At 40.5% G+C, this 19,763-nt stretch overlaps 1 protein-coding gene and 1 non-coding gene across 2 annotated transcripts in view; one reads left to right on the plus strand and one right to left on the minus strand.

The window, feature by feature from the left end:
- Nucleotides 1-3,561: 3,561 nt before the first annotated feature.
- The window catches only part of adisspb (adipose secreted signaling protein b), a 52,481-nt gene continuing 36,279 nt past the window's right edge, over nt 3,562-19,763 (minus strand). The window contains exons 4-6 of the mRNA XM_086279557.1: nt 12,850-12,988; nt 9,850-9,975; nt 3,562-5,817 (exon numbers count right to left, since the gene is read on the minus strand). Of these exons, the coding sequence (XP_086135683.1) occupies nt 5,717-5,817; nt 9,850-9,975; nt 12,850-12,988 (366 nt within the window). The 3' untranslated portion in view covers nt 3,562-5,716. The remainder of the gene's footprint in view (nt 5,818-9,849; nt 9,976-12,849; nt 12,989-19,763) is intronic.
- On the plus strand, nt 7,220-7,290 carry trnag-gcc (transfer RNA glycine (anticodon GCC)). The gene has a single exon. It is a non-coding gene; the product is annotated as a tRNA-Gly (tRNA).

Below are 19,763 nucleotides of genomic sequence, written 5' to 3' on the forward strand. Positions count from 1 at the left end.
GACACGGCTGAATTTGTGCAATAGTAAACAGATCGGTCCTCTTCAAAAGATGCCCCAAAACAAACAGGAGATACAGTGTTTTGTTTCACCTTAAATGCTTCATATCAAAAACATTTACTGTGGCGATATAGGGAAGCACTTAAATGCTGGTGTACATTTAAGAAACATTTGGATGCTTTTTATATGTTAATACAGCATCAATTTACACGCGTTTAATACCGAAGTGGTTCTGTGTAATGTTTTTATTCTAAGTGCCCTCATTCGTAATTTCAGTTAAGATGTTTGTTTTTTTTCCAACATACTGACTTTCTTAAACTTTCCTTTTGCGCTTCATTTTATAGTCTGCACTCGTCACTATTCATTAAATGTCGCTATCGCATTGGAAGTATAAAATAATGCATAATAATAACAATAATCTTTTTTTAGAAAGTTTTTTTCCTTATGCTGTGCTGATCTGAGTTCAGGTTTATCCTGAAAAAACAACAACAACAACAACAACAACAACAAATTTCCCCCACTTTTGTTTTTTAGTATCATCATGGTGAGATCCAAATTTAATCTCCTGAAATCTCACTTACATTAAATCAAAGCGCATATTCTGCGTCACATGATACCGGTGTTTACAGCCACCCAGACCTGCGCACTGTTTGGAAAAGCTCGTGCCCAAAGGCCAAAAGAAAAAAACGCTTTATTTACACCATTCACCGACTGCCTCATCTGCGCCCCCACCACCACCACCACCGCCACCCCGTGTGCGGATTGCGGCCTCGTGGAGATGAATCTGATCAATCAGATCAATCAACAGAGATTACTGTAATCCCGGAGGTCAGTGGGAGGGCACACATCTCACACAAGCTCTGCGCAAACATGTCCACGTGTAAGAATCCATGTAACGATTTTTATTAGAATTGTTAGAGTTTTCACTTTAACTTCATTTAATGAGCAAACCTGAGTGTTGCCTCTGTGGAGCCATGCCAAACACAGCTATGTGAATATAAAAAACAAGTGAAGTTTTTATCACAATTTAAAGGGGAAAAGTCTCCCACTGGAAGATTTCAAACGAGGACATAAAAGGCTGCACGAGCCTCTTAGAAACTCTTTTAAAACAAAAAACAAAACAAAACAAAAAAACCACAAACAAAGTGCGTTAGATGTCACACACGAGCCTCCACGGAGTTCCTGTTTGTTCGGTAAATGTGCGCGTGCAGTGTGTGTGAATGCTGCTGCTCGTTAAAACGGACGCAGAGGAGCTCTGGCCCGTTGAAGGTTTCTCTACAAAGTTTTTACGTACAAAGTGGAGGAAACTAACTTTAACAAGTGGTCCACAGTGTGGTGGTTTACACAAAAAATCCCAGGTTCAGTCCCGGGAGGAAAAGACCCGCCAAATAAAACCTGTGGAGTGACGCTCTGTAGACAAAGTAGCCTTCTGTGTGGCTCTAAGGTCAAACTGTTTGAACGAAATGTACCTTTTTATAAATATGATTTCGTGTTGGTATTGAAATGCGCGATTACTGCTCTAAAATCTTCTTATTTTATTTATTTTTTTGCCCGTGGACTACTGAATATAATAATAAGCATGAGAAATACACAAATTTCAATTTTAGATTCAGTTCTCCCCGTTTAAAATCTGCAACAACAAAAAGAAAAGAAAGAAGAAAAATCAATATTTTTTTAAACGGAAGGAAAACTTTTGAATATAACGCCACACTTCAAAGTTACACAAACTACACTATCGTTGTGGTAATGTTTTAAATTAGAATTTCACTTGAAATTAAATGAGTTTAACTAATAATGAATTTAAATTATTATTATTAGAGTTTTACAGCATTTATTAGAAACACACAGAAAATTATCAATGTGATAATTCAGAGCGCTTGTCTGGTGTCCTCATACATGTTGCCTTTTGGTTTCTTCCACGGGATCCAAACACCGCTGCTGCTTACACTGGTCCAAACGTGACCACATATGAAAACTACTAAAGTTATGTTAGTTGTGCTTCTGTCTCCTCACCGAGTATTTAAAGAGCTACTGACTCCTGCTTTTGTGCACGTCATTATTCAAAGACATGAGTTCACTTTAACAACAGGAGGAGTCTCAAATGACAAAGAAAACAAGAAAGTAGAAAATCACAAGGTTATTAGTTTAAATGCAGATCCGTGCAGCTCTGCATTTTCCCCCAGACTACTTTTTTTTTCAGAGAAAGAAAAAGTTAAAAGCGAGCTGTGATCTCAGTCTTAGGTCAAACGGCTGTTTGTCCTTTTTTTTTTTTCTTTTTTAAATGATTTTTAGTTTGATGCGGCAGCATCGGGGCTGGCGAATCCGGGTTTAGTTCAGGACTACAGAGGGTCCCAGGAGCGCAGAGACCTGTGATCTGAACACTGCGGACTTTCTTCAAACTTTTCTTTTCTTTGTTTTTGTCCCCAAAGCCGCCCATCAACTGATGAGAAGAAAACAAATCTGAAGGTCAAACGTAAGCAAATTAGAAATGCGTCAGTTTGGTGTTGTGTGGACGTTTGTGGGAGGGTTGCGACCTTTGAAACTGCGACATTACGTAGTTGCAAGAGCGGCGGTTATTTAAGATTGGTTATATAATGTTTGGAAACGAGCTGGAGAGGAATAAAGGAGAGAATCCACAACATCCTCTCCTGCTTTCTCACGGTGCTGCGTCCGCTTTTATTTATTGATTTATTTATAGGAGAAATTCCAGTGTGGAAGTTTTAAAGCGGAGCGTAAACTCAAGAATCGGGAGTAATGGCACATCGTCCCGGTTATAATTTTGATGCAGGCCTGCAGGTTGTTAAACAACTAAACCTGAACACGATGAGAACTTTTGTTGTTGTGTGTGCACAGCCTGCCTGTAGATGTTGAGATAAAGTCTCTCTCTAAAAATATATATATTTATATTATTTATATTTCTACTTCTACACTTCATTTAATAGGATTGCTGTGTTGTCTGTTGTGTGGGTGCATGCTGCTCTAGGATTAATAAAGTTTCTCTGATTCTGAGTCCTGACAGACATATATGGAAATATGAGGTGGATGAGACTTTTTCTTCAACCTTTGTAATCCCATGTATTCAATTAAAATTATAATTGAACACAGACAAAAATATTATTATAATTCTAGATCATGATCCAAGAAAAAGAAAAGGAGTGTAGTCTGTACTGTTTGGGACATTTACAGTAAATCACTAAATCTGACTAAGAGGAGGATGTCATGAGGTTTGTGTGTTGGACAGAAACATGAACTGAATTCTTGTAAAGCTTCCATGAACCGGTTACAAGTACATTTTGTGTTCAGTCTCATGCGAAACTTTTCTCCACAAAGATCCTGTAATGTCGAGAACATAAAGTAACCCTAAATCAAGTGAAGACTTCACAATTCATCTAAATTTTTTAGAGGGTAAAAAACTTTTTTTTTCCTATCCACTGAAGTCAAATAAAGAAATACTTTGTGTAAAAGACTGAATAGACTTTCTGCAGGATATCTGTTGTGCAGTGACAGTGGAGACTGCCACCAAGCATCCTTGAAATGCACTGACAGCGGACACAAAGAGCAGCCAGACTCAAACATATACATTTTTTTTAATTCATTTTCAACATTAAAAATACAAATCAAACATACCGGGAGCAACAAATAAACTGCTACATTCCTGAAACCTATCGAGCACTTCAGCTTTACACTAAGATGGATCTCTGACCTATCGTGCACAAACAAACATCAAAATAATCTATCCAATCTTTACTATACCCAGTGCGCGTGGTCTAATAATAAGAAAAAAAATTACACGCTAAATTGAATTCTTTAAGGCTGAATGCAACCAACAACAGAACGAGTAACAACAAAAACATGAACATTAACCAGCAGGAAGGAGATGTTAGGACTTCTTTCAGAGGAGATTATCAAGAGACGGCAGTGCAGCCAGATCATGGCACTTGATCTTTTAAGCACAAATTTAAGTTAGCAGAGCTCCCTCTGATCTGCAGTTGCACTGTGAAGACGGCGCTGGGACAGAGAGGTGGTGGAAGTAGTGGTTTGAAACCTGCAAACTTCCAAAGTTTAGGTGCTTCCGGTTTATGACCCCAGATGTTTGAGTCCTGGGTGGCTCGGACTAACACTGGCTAAACCTGAAAACTGCTCGGGTGACAGGATGCAGACGGATGAACAACGGGGAGTTAAGAGACAAACGGGATGTGGCGATGAAAGGCACTTTTCTGAAGGCTTCATGGATTAAAGCAAGAGATTGGAGCTTGAATAGCTGAAAGGAAAAAGCCCCTCAGAGACTTAAATACCAAAGGATGGTGGTCAGTGTGTGTTAAAGCACTGCTTTAAGGGTCTACACATGGGCAGGAGATGTTGGTCCAGGGAAAAGTTTGGGATAAAATAATGAAAATGTTTTTAAAATGATTATTCGATAATAATATAACAACAATATTTAAACAAATTCATCAGCCAATTCTTTCACCCCAGTTTAACACCCTTAAAACAACTACAGGCTATGCACCGAATATTTGATTCGATCTTGTTTTGGTTACACATTTGTTTTTAATTTGGGGAAAACTGGTGAGTCAACAGCATCTGTAGCTCAGCAACAACAACAACAAAAAGAAGAAGAAGAAAAAGAAAAGACGAGACTTAAAACACGAGAGGTAAACGTCAGATTTTGATGTCAGCTCCTCTTAAATGGTAAATGGTCTGTATTTGTATAGCGCTTTACTTGGTCCTAAGGACCCCAAAAAAGAACGAGAAGGAGCTTTTAAAGTACACACACCTATCACACAGAGTGAAAACCAGCTTAGAAAATCCTGACATATGTCAGCAGATCAGTGCCAGATAGCAGGAGAGCAGGTACTGAAGCATCACTTTCCCCTCCCTCCAGTGTGGCAGCTGTACATTCATTCCTCACCTACTGAAACAAGCCTATGTTTTATTTTGAAAGGCAGACTGGGGAAAGTGAAATGTTTGGGGCAGGTTGGTTCAAATACAACAGAAATATTAGGTATACCTGCTGAGATGGGTTTAACATGAACACTGAAGATGCAGACACATTTTATATTTAGGTCTTCCTTTAAATAGAGAACACTGCAGCACAACTGGTAAAAGATGGCCTTGAGATTGGAGCAGTAACGGATGCAGAGTTCTTTAGCACCCCTGATAGTCACACAGAGGTATTGCATGTTAAACAATGTTCCTAATTCGCTCTCGTCCTCCCTGAATTGCGCAGATTAGAGCCTTAATTTAGGGTCAAGCTTTTGAAGTCGTAAATGAGCCCTTGTTTACTCCTAACTCTATGAATCCAGGCGGGCTTTGCACATCAGAAAAAGACTAAAACTGAACCACAAGTAGTTGTGAGGCTGTGCTGATTTACAGGCAGACGCTGCCCTCTAACGGATGAACAAGGAAAGCACAACAGTTGAAGACAGAAAAGCAAGAGGACTTAATTACATGTTCCTTCAGAGTGAAGGTCAGAGCTGAGGAATGTTTTTCACGTCTCAGGATGAAAACCATTTCTGAGGTCCAGTGAACAGTGAATCACACCAGAGGTGGAAAAGCTGCACAGCCCGTGGCACTAATAGTGTGTGTGTGTGTGTGTGTGTGTATTAACGGGCAGCTCAGGAGGTTTCTGTTTCTTTTTCTATCTGTGAAGATGGCAGGTGTGTGAACTTCTGTAGGCGTTTGTGGATGTGTGAAACAACTGGGAACAGAAGGCTGACATTTAGTCAAATCCCTGCCAGTCACTCTGCTCAGAGTCGTACTCGAGCTCCGGACCGATGCAGCGAACGCCTTCCAGCAGCATGGGGGTACCATGGTGACGATCTGGACAAGAGGCAGAGAGACAAAAAGAAATCGTTACTCTAATCAGCGCGATTCTTACATTACAATATGAACTGTAATGAGAGATTAATCAAGGCTGTCGACTGCTAAGGGCATGCTGGGAAATAACCTGCTTCACTAGCCTGAATTTACTGTAAGAGGCATTTAATGAAACTAAATAATCTAAATGTTAATTTAAAACAAAATAAATACAGATTCTGATCCTGCACATATTCAAGACTCTTGTAGCTTTCTTTACAAACCTAAATGTGATAAGTCAATAGTTATGTGGGAAATTTACATTTGAAAAAAGTAAAAAGACCTTTGATCATGTAGTACTATATGGCCCAGTGTTCAGGCATGAAACTGGTCTGCACATAAAAACTACAAATTTTAAATATGAACTTTAAGGCTTTTAGACGTGGAGGCGGCTCTTTGTGATTGAGCATAAGAGTCGATATCCGGCCACTAGATGGCTGCAGAGTCTAAAATCTGCAGAGAAACAAGTCCGAATTTCTGGACGTTCTAGTACCAGGAAGCCTTGTGCTGTTAGTTTAGAGTGGATGGCGTTATGAGAGTGGCTGTCCCAGCACGAAGCCTGAATGACCTAAAAGTAACAAATTTTATTTCTCGCTCAAATTAAAGAAACATTGGATATCTATAACTTTTTCTTTCTGATATCTCTTCCTGTGTAATCCCCCTTCCCACTATTGCCAAGTGCTCCCTCATACAGGACTGTGTGATTGCTGGGGTTTCCTCTCTAATACTGTAGTGTCTGTACCTTAAAATATAAAGTGCCTTGAAGTGATTGTCACTGTGAATTGGTGCTGTTTAAATAAAGCAGAACTGAATCGAATGTGGTCCATGAACTAAATCAATTTGAAACCCTTCAGCTAGACACAACCACTGAAAGTCAGGCACTGGAAATGTCTGACAGGAGTCAGTTATTTGGAGCTACATTACAATCTGACAATAACCTTTGATGGCATGTTCTGGTGCAATAACAATAAAACATCGTCAGCCTATTCCAGCCACACCTTTGCACATTATGAACAGTGTTTCACAACATCAAAGTATTTGAGCAAACAGAGGCAAAAAAGAGAGTGACATATTTTCCTTCCTTTAAGTCTTGTTGTAGAGCATTTAGAAGTGGAAACATGACCTGTGAGCACTTGGCTTTAAAAAGCTCAGGCATCGGTCTCAAACTCATGTATATAATCCACGATGTGCACACGGTGTGAGAGACACAGACCGAGCGGCTCCTTTAAGAGAGGCAGCCCCCTTTTTCACCCCCCTCCTCCTTCTCCCCTGAGGCATCTACTCTACTTCTCCACAGTCCCTCCCCCCACCCTGCAGCAGCAGGCGCATGCTTTTTTTCGTGACTGCAGGATACACATGCAGCAACGCATTGGTGGTTCAGTGGTAGAATTCTCGCCTGCCACGCGGGAGGCCCGGGTTCGATTCCCGGCCAATGCAATTTCTTTAATTTTTTTCCCCCCAGCCCTAATACTGCCAAAATTACTGCCAGAAGTCTGTCGTAGACTTTAAAATACACAGCTGAATGTACAGTTACAAAGCTTAAAATTTTCACAAGTAACACATCCCCTTCCCCTCTGGACACACGATATATGTCCATGAAATAACTAAACTACTCATCCAGGCCATCATAGTCTAAGGACCTTGGAAAGAAAAGCGTCTGGACTTCTTTAAGTTGCTTGAAGACGTTTCACCTCTCATCCGAGAAGCTTCTTCAGTTCAAAGGGTCAAATGGTGGAGAGTCCCAGATCAAACTACTCCCACACATTTGCGAGCTTGTCTGCAGCCACTCCTATTGTTATCTTACCTACTTGCAACATGTGAAACTCACTAATCTGCTTTCTAACAGTACATGTTTTGATCGTCACCGGTGAGTGGCTAAAGACTTAAAGCACTTTGACATCAGGTGATTCTTTTTACCATACTGTTTTGGATACACCGTTTTTTTAAGGTATTAAGAAATAACGTATATGGGCTCCAACAAACGACCACCTTAAGAATAGATGAACATAAAAATAACTAGCAGTTCAAGCTTTCATCAAATTAGATTAAAATATTGGGAATGTCTATTACAGTTTCCCTACAAGATAAAATCACTTTTTACATTTTAATAACTAACTAAAAACTACCATTAGGACGCTTCCTATCAGCCTCACTGGATATATAATAATTAACTATACATCGGATAACAACCATGTGTATTTATACAAGACTAAAGGCTCAGCCTGCAGCTGAGTTGTATTATACTCCGTCACTGATCTGATGTGAGCGGTACAGCTGACGTAGAGTTTAATCCATTGATCTGGTTTTCATCCAGGACTCAGTTACACACAAACATCTGAACAGATGTTCAGGCCACATTATGAGGATAAAAATAAACACTAAACAACACAGCCATCATTCATCCTCAACTACGCAAGTACCACGCACGCACGCACGCACGCGCGCGCGCGCACGCACACACACACACGCACACACACACACACACACACACACACACACACACACACACACACACACACACACCACGTTCTGCTATATTTACACAGACACAGATGGAAAAACACACTGCGCACCCCCTTTAACTAATTCTTTAACTAATTCTCCATCTGCTGAGAGAAACGCCACAGACTAATTCAGTCTCACTGACATGGATTGAAGAGGAGGATGCAAATTTATTATTACAGCCTCCGCGCAGCAGGACAGAGCAGAACAAAAGATTTATGGATTACAAGAGCCATATTGTTTCTGTCGTATCCCTCACCACAGAAAAGGGGACTTTTTAAAATGATTTTTCGGTTAGTATTTCTGAACATTTTTGTTTTTATTATTTTAAAAAATTTGACCACAAAAAAATTTAGCCTTTCTTTTTTAGTGGTTCATTGTGACTTACTTTGGTTGTTGTTTTAAAAGTTATTCAGACCCAAAAATTCAAAGTAACCAGCAGGTGGCAGCAGCACACCAGAAACAAGCGACCTTTGGGATTATCTGTTAGTTCTCCCTTTAAAACCAAAGAAGAAATGACTGATCATTTATAAATTAAAAAGTAAAATATAATGAAAATACACTCACAGGACACTTTATTAGGTACACCTTACTAGAACCGCGTTGGCCCTCTTTTTACCTTCAACATTGCTTTAATTCTTCATGATTCAACAAAGTGCCGGAAACATTCCTCCGAGATTTTGGTCCATGTTGACATGACAGCGTCACACAGCTGCCGCACATCCATGATGTGAATCTCCTGTTCCACCACATCCCAAAGGTCATGTCTACATGGATAAAAGCATCGAGCTGCTGCAATGTGACTCGCTGAGTAGGCGCTTTCATTGATGCGTCCTTGAACAGGTGTACTCAATGAAGCGGTCAGTGAGGGCAAATTCTGATGTTATGTAGTTTGATCATTTAACTTTATAGGTCATTTAACAGTCTGGGAGAACTACCAATTATATATTAATTATCAAATAAATCATTTATCAATAAGTTAATCAGGTATTTATGTATTTTACCTCATGTAAGAAGACATGGAGGAACAAACAAACAAAAAAAAACACTTTTAAGAACCACTTCAGATTTTAGAAAACCTGTGGAAAATGTATGATTTGTTTCCACAAGTTTATGAAATTTTATTAATCAAATTAAGTGATAAAAACTAAACCAAATGGCTCCTGGTCAGTTTGTCCTCTACACTTAATGAGGTAAATCGTCTTTGGCCTTCCTTCGAGGTTTCATGAGCCTTAGCAACTAATCTATGGAAGCCTTCCAGTCATTTCAGTTTAATAAGTTCCCAAATGATTAATGGTTTTATAATAGAAAGTCTCACGGGCATAGGTAGTCGTATGGTAATGACTGAAAAATCAATCAACTACACAATGCCTCAGCTATAAAAAAAAGAAAAAGGTATTTTATAGGATACAATGTGGTGTATTTGTAACTATTTATACAGAAGAAGCAGACAAGATTATATTATTACATATATGTTGTTAAACACAACCTTACCCATGACTCTGGCGTGAACTTTAACTCTGACGCAGACGTCGTCGTTGGTCTCGCTCAGCAGCCTCACCTCCTCACACAGAACTCCCTCGTGCTGGGTTATGTACTCGCACGTTATCTTCAGACCTCCTGGAGAGACATGCAGGACAAAAAAATAGCAACAAAGACAGAAAAGAGAGTAAGTTTCCTCTTTATTGGCACGTTTTACTAACGCACGCACATCTCTACTTTATCGTCTCTGCGTGAGATGTTTTTCATAAGGATAATTCGAGTGTCAGACAATCCAGAACAAAATGTCAACAGGATGGAAAAAAAACAAACACAACTGACTGATAAGCACATGAATATATACACACACACACGCGCACACACACAAGACAAACATAGTAGCACACCTGTTAACATAATCAGGCTGAGAGTAATATAAAGGGTGTGACGATAAACTGAAAGTAAAGGTCAGTAACCTGCTTCAATTACAGGCATGCAGTCGGCATGACTCCCAGAAACCTCTGACCCATTTCAGCTGTTTTATTGGCCAGGAGAAGCTCACGTTCATGCTAGCAGTTAAAAAATGTCTTTTTTTAGCCCACACAGGTGGCAGATGTTTAGGGTTTACCGACTATTGCGGCATGACGGGCGGCAGGAACACAGAGAAACACAGGAAAGCGTCTGAAAGTCAGATCTGTTCCTATGATTTATTTTTTTTTTTTTCAAAGAAGGATCTCTGTGCTGACATGAGCTGAACTGTCTGCTGCTGTAATCCTCAGCCATCTGGAACTCTGCAGCCTGTGACTGTGCTGCCGAGTTACTTACTTTTTAGCTTAGCTATGCTTTCGAAAAATATGACTGCCACTATCCTTCAACACAGTCCGAACTCTCTGAGGCAGCTTTCTTGTAATGTCTTCAAGTTGGAATAGTTCTTGAGGGTTCTTGAAGGACAGTCAAAGCTCTTTTTTGGATGTTTCTGCCTTTTATTATGTTCTCTGTCAACACACTGCGTCAATAATGTTGAGTTACGATGAATTATAATCTGTTTTTTAATGCTGTTGCCAATCAGTCGATTTCCAGTTGGAACTGCACAGTGGATCATTTTGCAGATCAACATTAGCCGAGGTGGAGGTGGCAGAAAGCAGATGTAAGATTTTCACTGGGAGTGACAAGAATGGACAAGATTAGAAATGAGTGCATCAGAGGGATGGCTCAGGCAGTTTGGTGGCAAAGTTAGAGAGACAAGACTGAGATGTTTGCATATGTGCAGAGCAGAGACAGAGGATATATCGGACAAAGGGTGTTGAAGATGGAGCAGGCAGGCAGGAAGAAAGGAAGACAACAGTTGAGGTTCCTGGATGTAGTGAAGGACATGCAGAGGGTTGGTGTTGACAAGGTGAGGTGGAGGAAGATGATCCACTGTGGCAATTCCCTAAAAGGAATCGGCCGAAGAAGAAGAAGAAGCATGGTGTTACTAGCAATTTAATGTCTATGACAACAAAGAGTATAAAACCTCAGCATTGGTGCCCTGGATGGTTTACCTGTCTTGTGATCATTCACTGGAGATAGGTGAGATAGTTGGTCAGTGAAAACGTGTTACAGAATATGAAATGTCTCATTTTCCCTACATTTTGATATCAGGTCATCTTCGAGCCATGATTCCTCAAAGCAGTTTTCTAATATGATCATAGTCTGAGGTGTTCAGTTGGGAACTTTTTTTTTTTTATGAGATTTTGATATAAAATGACCCAAATGTATTGTAAACACAGTACCAATGACCTTTATACCACAAAAGGTCTGCCTGACTCACAGTTTAAACAGGAAACTAATGACTGTAAACTGCAAATGCAGCTTGTTTTACATATACTGACTGGGAAAGAACAGGGCTTCGTGTCACTGAAAGTGAGGGCTGAAGGATGGCAGCTGATTAGTTTAACAAAATAACTATCAACATGTACCAGCTTATCTCACAGCTTTAGATAAGCATTTAATTGAGTTTTTAGCCTGTATTTCACCTCTCAGGCAACATACATGTGAGCTGTTAGTGGAAGACATTTCCTCCATTTAATTGAGATTATTGCAACTGTAGTAACTGCTCTGCTCCCAAATTACAGAACGTATGATAACTCATCTAATCTACAAACATTTCTTCTGTAGCCAAGCCTCTGTTTTTATTGCAACACATTTTGTAGTTAGAATAATGATAAAGGTACAACTAACGTCAATAGCAGCCTGCATGCAGATCATTCTAGTAACGCTACTCTGTGTTGTTATTATGGTTTTTTCTTCTTAGCATCTGCTTATTAAACGCCGGTAAGTCTGACAATATTACAGAGTCTGGTCACTGACTAAAGCCGGATTTATGCTCCTGCTTTTGTCTCTGTTAGCTCTCAGAGAGAGGGATTATGGGAGTTCAACCAATGCAGAGGCTACAGAGGTACACTCGCCTGCAGTCCTCCAAAAACAGACAACACAATGTAAACCTTGTGCGATGTACTCTGGAGAGGCTACAAAGCTTTGTATAGCAGCGCACAGGCTAACAGGGCATCATACGACTCCTAAAGGGATCAGCCAAACAAAGAAAAAGAAGATGATATTATGGTTTTAAAAGCAATAGGAGTATAAAACCACAGCATTGGTACTAACATATTAGACTTTAGGCCAGCCTGTTGTGCAGTCCTTATGCTATATTCACTAATCTGTTACTACTGATTTGGTTTTATTACCTAAAGCGAATCTAAAATAATCACATCTGACATAAAGACTGCACTACATGAAAAAAGATTTTCCCATTTTTGACTTTTTCAGTAATCATTAAGCTAACATGTTACATAAGACTGATCATGATGGACAAATCCCAAACCAGTGACCTAGTTTAGCTCAAAGTCATCAGTCAAAAGATGCGACACAGACAGGCATTGATCATTTGAACGTAATTACAAATTTACATTATTATTACTTTTCACAATTTTAATGGAAAACTGTTTTTTGTTTTTCCATCGCTCGTGACCTCACCCTCTTGTGCCGGTGTGATATCAGTGATCCGGAGGTGTGGACCGGGTAGCGGCGCTGGACACACATTTTTACCCAGAGCTGGGATCTCAGGCAGGGTGAACACTATTTCATACCGGTGCTGTGTCTTCAAGAAGCCGACCTGTAGAGAGGGAGAAGAGGTTTTAAACAAGAGTCCAGCACAGATTTAGAGATGAAGGCAAATCATTTTGTTTTCTTTCTCCTTCCTTTATTCAGCCACATCAAAGGGAAAGAAAGGTTAGCTGAGCAGAGACGGTCTATATAGAGAAGAAAGTGGTTGAGCCGTGCTCTCACATTTCATAGTGTAAGCCTATTACGGGTACATAAAAATGATTTATTTTATGGATACATATAAGCGCTCCACTACCGGGCTGAGTTTTCCTTGAGAGAGTCCTCTAATTGAAATGATTATCTGTGGCTTCAGTGATTGTAATCCCATCACCTCTGCCAGATTTTCATTGTAGCCTGATGGGGAAAGAAAACCAAATTACCCTCTGAATTTCACTCAACTCCAAAATCATTTTAGTGATGTTAATCGCGCGTGTGTGAAGCCTTCAGCACTTATTCTTCTACTCAAGTATGAAAGCCATCAGCTCCAGCACCCAAACAACTTTAGCACCCAATGATGGTAGACATTTAGCATAGCCAGGATCAAGTGCAAGAATTGCAACAAAAGAAAATTAACACATTTGTTTGATTTCAGTACTTTTGAAACAAAAAAAGGCAAACAGAGAATAATTTTATGTTTTCAAACGTGAGAAATTTAGGCTTTTCCAAGTTCTAATACAAACAAGTTCCACATATAAACAACGCACATAGCATTCAGCAACGTGTAATTGCCTGAAACTTGCATTCCTTCCAGTGGCCAGGGGAGACTTTTCTAACTAAAGTCTATGGGAAAATTATTCTCTTCTAAAGTGATTTATGATCTTAGTAAAAACACTCCAATGACGACCTTATGCTCTTTCAAAGTTGAGCTAATTTCAAATCTTAGGTAAAACAGTATAATACTAATTTTTGCAAATGAAGGTCCAATTTGGTGTAAAATAGACAATAATCCTATACATATAGCATTAGTTCACAACAATAGTCATCTCAAGGTGCTTTATACTGCAGCATAAAGAGGTTAAAATATTACACAACATTCTTTTTTATGCAAGTCACTACAGCATGAGCATACAGTATCACTCGGTTTCTAAGTCAGATCCAATAGTGACTCATTACATATAATTTAACTCTATAAACCAGAGAGTGTAGATCCATCTTCTTCATATATTTATTCTTAGGTTTTATTATATTAAAATACGAATGTATTTATGATTTAGACAGCTGCTCAGGTACCCAACAGTTGATTCTGTTCATCTGGACGCAGCATTTTCAGTGAGCAAAACGTTTCGGCACTCATCCAAGTGGCCTCTTCAGACTGTAGTGACTTGCTTAAAAAAAGGATGTTGTGTAATATTTTAACCTCTTTCAGACTGAAGAAGTTGCTGAAGAAATTATTAGCCCTGCCTTTGGTGATTGTAATCCCATCACCTCTGCCAGATTTTCATTGTAGCCTGATGGGGAAAGAAAACCAAACTACAGGGAGTGCAGAATTATTAGGCAAATGAGTATTTTGTCCACATCATCCTCTTCATGCATGTTGTCTTACTCCAAGCTGTATAGGCTCGAAAGCCTACTACCAATTAAGCATATTAGGTGATGTGCATCTCTGTAATGAGAAGGGGTGTGGTCTAATGACATCAACACCCTATATCAGGTGTGCATAATTATTAGGCAACGTCCTTTCCTTTGGCAAAATGGGTCAAAAGAAGGACTTGACAGGCTCAGAAAAGTCAAAAATAGTGAGATATCTTGCAGAGGGATGCAGCAGTCTCAAAATTGCAAAGCTTCTGAAGCGTGATCATCGAACAATCAAGCGTTTCATTCAAAATAGTCAACAGGGTCGCAAGAAGCGTGTGGACAAACCAAGGCGCAAAATAACTGCCCATGAACTGAGAAAAGTCAAGCGTGCAGCTGCCAAGATGCCACTTGCCACCAGTTTGGCTATATTTCAGAGCTGCAACATCACTGGAGTGCCCAAAAGCACAAGGTGAGCAGGTCAGCCACTAATCAGAAGGTCGGTGGTTCGATCCCAGGCTGCATCCTGGCTGCATGCCAAATATCCTTGGGCAAGATACTAACCCCGTGTTTGCCTACTGGTGGTGGTCAGAGGGCCCGGTGGCGCCTGTGTCCGGCAGCCTCGCCTCTGTCAGTGCGCCCCAGGGCAGCTGTGGCTACAATGTAGCTTGCTATCGCTAGTGTGTGAATGTGTGTGTGAATGGGTGGATGACTGAATGTAGTGTAAAGCGCTTTGGGGTCCTATGGACTAGAAAAGCGCTATACAAATGCAGGCCATTTACCATTTACCATTTACTCAGAGACATGGCCAAGGTAAGAAAGGCTGAAAGACGACCACCACTGAACAAGACACACAAGCTGAAACGTCAAGACTGGGCCAAAAAATATCTCAAGACTGGTTTTTCTAAGGTTTTATGGACTGATGAAATGAGAGTGAGTCTTGATGGGCCAGATGGATGGGCCCGTGGCTGGATTGGTAAAGGGCAGAGAGCTCCAGTCCGACTCAGACGCCAGCAAGGTGGAGGTGGAGTACTGGTTTGGGCTGGTATCATCAAAGATGAGCTTGTGGGGCCTTTTCGGGTTGAGGATGGAGTCAAGCTCAACTCCCAGTCCTACTGCCAGTTTCTGGAAGACACCTTCTTCAAGCAGTGGTACAGGAAGAAGTCTGCATCCTTCAAGAAAAACATGATTTTCATGCAGGACAATGCTCCATCACACGCGTCCAAGTACTCCACAGCGTGGCTGGCAAGAAAGGGTATAAAAGAAGACAAACTAATGACATGGCCTCCTTGTTCACCTGATCTGAACCCCATTGAGAACCTGTGGTCCATCATCAAATGTGAAATTTACAAGGAGGGAAAACAGTACACCTCTCTGAACAGTGTCTGGGAGGCTGTGGTTGCTGCTGCACGCAATGTTGATGGTGAACAGATCAAAACACTGGCAGAATCCATGGACGGCAGGCTTTTGAGTGTCCTTGCAAAGAAAGGTGGCTATATTGGTCGCTGATTTGTTTTTGTTTTGTTTTTGAATGTCAGAAATGTATATTTGTGAATGTGGAGATGTTATATTGGTTTCACTGGTAAAAATAAATAATTGAAATGGGTATATATTTGTTTTTTGTTAAGTTGCCTAATAATTATGCACAGTAATAGTCACCTGCACACACAGATATCCCCCTAAAATAGCTAAAACTAAAAACAAACTAAAAACTACTTCCAAAAACATTCAGCTTTGATATTAATGAGTTTTTGGGTTCATTGAGAACATGGTTGTTGTTCAATAATAAAATTATTCCTCAAAAATACAACTTGCCTAATAATTCTGCACTCCCTGTACCTTCTGAATTACCTCATCCAAGTGACTTCTTCAGATGGAAGAAGTCACTTGGATGAGAAAATGTGTCTCCCACTAAAAACACTACGTCCAGATCAACAGACTCCCCTTTTGGGGATTTATTTAACTGGATGATTGAGCATGCATCAAGAAGCTGCTCAGATAGTTTAGGAAGTTTAAGAAATTTGAAATTTTGTCAAACGTTTTCATTCTCTGACAGTTTGTGCACTTAGCATGAGGCCACAATCACCATCATCAAATGCACTGATGGGAGTGGAAAGTTCTGCAAAAAATCTACTAACCACTGTGACCAGATTTCTACAAAGAGCAGCACAACTCAGCAGGTCAAAATCAAGCGGAACCAATGTGGGAGTGAGTACTGTACTCGCCAAATTGTTACAGGGTAAGCACAGGTTTTACACCTTAGGCCTAGATTATACTTTGCAGGATATGAACACAGTGAGCTGGAGACCCGACGGTGGAGTAGTCTTTTCTGTTATACACGTTTGATTTCTGCTATATTGGGCCTCTCTTCCTCCCACCACATTCCACATTAGGTTCAGTTCAGTCTGCCATTCTGATAACCCTCTGCAATAAATTAACACCCAGTGACAACTATCACAACCACAAAAGCTGTAAAATGAGACATGCATTTTTTCAGTGATAAATTCAGTGTTATTTGCAATAACTAGCCTACCGCTCTCCTCATGTTTGTGTGAATCATTTGAATACCCTTCTCCCAAAATTGTTGTGCACTGAAAGGGAAACCTCCACCCAGTTTAGTTTGAAAAATATTCCTTGTGCCTCTTTATAAAATCTGAGCAGCAGATCTTCAACACCAAAAGAACATTTTGCACTGATGCTGCCCACAAATCTGGTCCATAGCAACCAACTGAAAACATAAAACTTGGTAAAAGATCTGTAGAGTCAGTCAATTATCCTGCATTTTATGCTCAAACCTGAGATAAAGAGTATTATAGTTGGCATAGTAAGTGCAAGACAAAGCTGCAAAAAGTTAGTGTGGGATGATATAGTAGTAGAGATATAGAAGTAGCAGCCTCATATTAAGCAAAGAGAAAAATTCATGAGGGGGCGTTATCACAGCAAGTGGTGAAGAAAGCTGTGCAGAGGAGACGAGATATACAGATACATCGAGAGTGAGAGAGAGAGAATGAGACAGCAGGGCCATGCAGGCAAGGAGAGATAAGCGTAAAGACCCTCCAGCTAAAGCTGCAAACGGCATTTTCAGCCCCACGCGACCCCTGGTTAAAGCAACGGGCAGAGCAGAGGCTCCAAACAGCGCTACAGAGACAAGAGGGAATGCTGAAGGAGCGCTGCAGAGAAGAACAATCGTTCTGTGAGTGTAGTCCCACGCACGTCCACACACTGTGAAATTCAAATTTCAGGCTCCACATTAAAACAACAAAATAAAGAGTTTAGGCAGGAAAAAGCCCAACCAAACAGTTGGAAGTGAAAAACTCAGCGTGAACCATTTCAGTTCATAAGAAAAAGAAAGCATTCCTGTTTTTGGTATTACAATATATCATGTGTAACACTGGAAGCGTTCACCCAAAAACAATGGTCCGATTCAGCTGGCTGACAAATACCACACATTTCAAGAACTCGTCACCCCACTTCACCAAGACAGTTCAGTCAGTACTTATGAACACACAACACTGACTGCTGACTACATGTAGAAGCAGGGAACGCTTACTTGGAAGACATCACTTGTGAGAACAAAAAAAAATTCTCCGTAGACCGAGTGAGCCACTGACTTGCAAAGATTGAGCTGTAAGCTATTTGTCTGGTTACATTTGCTTTATAGCTGCTGGCAATACTTACATAACACATAAGAAATTAATTTTTGCTGGACTTCAAAGGGCAACTCCATAGAGTCAGCTTCATTTATTCAGAGTGCCGACATGCAGCTTAAGCAGATTATACTAGGAGCACTCAATAACTCAATCAGTTACCAGAGTAACCAAGGTTACTGAACAACATATAAGTTTACACTGCTATGTAACCATTTCAGTCAGTGCTCTCACTATACAGGGAGTGCAGAATTATTAGGCAAATGAGTATTTTGTCCACATCATCCTCTTCATGCAAGTTGTCTTACTCCAAGCTGTATAGGCTCGAAAGTCTACTACCAATTAAGCATATTAGGTGATGTGCAACTCTGTAATGAGAAGGGGTGTGGTCTAATGACATCAACACCCTATATCAGGTGTGCATAATTATTAGGCAACTTCCTTTCCTTTGACAAAATGGGTCAAAAGAAGGACTTGACAGGCTCAGAAAAGTCAAAAATAGTGAGATATCTTGCAGAGGGATGCAGCAGTCTCAAAATTGCAAAGCTTCTGAAGCGTGATCATCGAACAATCAAGCGTTTCATTCACAATAGTCAACAGGGTCGCAAGAAGCGTGTGGACAAACCAAGGCGCAAAATAACTGCCCATGAACTGAGAAAAGTCAAGCGTGCAGCTGCCAAGATGCCATTTGCCACCAGTTTGGCCATATTTCAGAGCTGCAACATCACTGGAGTGCCCAAAAGCACAAGGTGTGCAATACTCAGAGACATGGACAAGGTAAGAAAGGCTGAAAGACGACCACCACTGAACAAGACACACAAGCTGAAACGTCAAGAACAGGCCAAGAAATATCTCAAGACTGATTTTTCTAAGGTTTTATGGACTGATGAAATGAGAGTGAGTCTTGATGGGCCAGATGGATGGGCCCGTGGCTGGATTGGTAAAGGGCAGAGAGCTCCAGTCCGACTCAGACGCCAGCAAGGTGGAGGTGGAGTACTGGTTTGGGCTGGTATCATCAAAGATGAGCTTGTGGGGCCTTTTTGGGTTGAGGATGGAGTCAAGCTCAACTCCCAGTCCTACTGCCAGTTTCTGGAAGACACCTTCTTCAAGCAGTGGTACAGGAAGAAGTCTGCATCCTTCAAGAAAAACATGATTTTCATGCAGGACAATGCTCCATCACACGCGTCCAAGTACTCCACAGCGTGGCTGGCAAGAAAGGGTATAAAAGAAGAAAAACTAATGACATGGCCACCTTGTTCACCTGATCTGAACCCCATTGAGAACCTGTGGTCCATCATCAAATGTGAGATTTACAAGGAGGGAAAACAGTACACCTCTCTGAACAGTGTCTGGGAGGCTGTGGTTGCTGCTGCACGCAATGTTGATGGTGAACAGATCAAAACACTGACAGAATCCATGGATGGCAGGCTTTTGAGTGTCCTTGCAAAGAAAGGTGGCTATATTGGTCACTGATTTGTTTTTGTTTTGTTTTTGAATGTCAGAAATGTATATTTGTGAATGTGGAGATGTTATATTGGTGTCACTGGTAAAAATAAATAATTGAAATGGGTATATATTTGTTTTTTGTTAAGTTGCCTAATAATTATGCACAGTAATAGTCACCTG

The sequence above is a fragment of the Aulonocara sp. 'chitande type north' Nkhata Bay genome, linkage group LG3 (genome assembly GCF_057382095.1).
Source record: "Aulonocara sp. 'chitande type north' Nkhata Bay isolate Kocher_YH1m ecotype deep benthic linkage group LG3, A_spYH_male_GT1.1, whole genome shotgun sequence".
Classification (NCBI taxonomy): domain Eukaryota; kingdom Metazoa; phylum Chordata; class Actinopteri; order Cichliformes; family Cichlidae; genus Aulonocara; species Aulonocara sp. 'chitande type north' Nkhata Bay.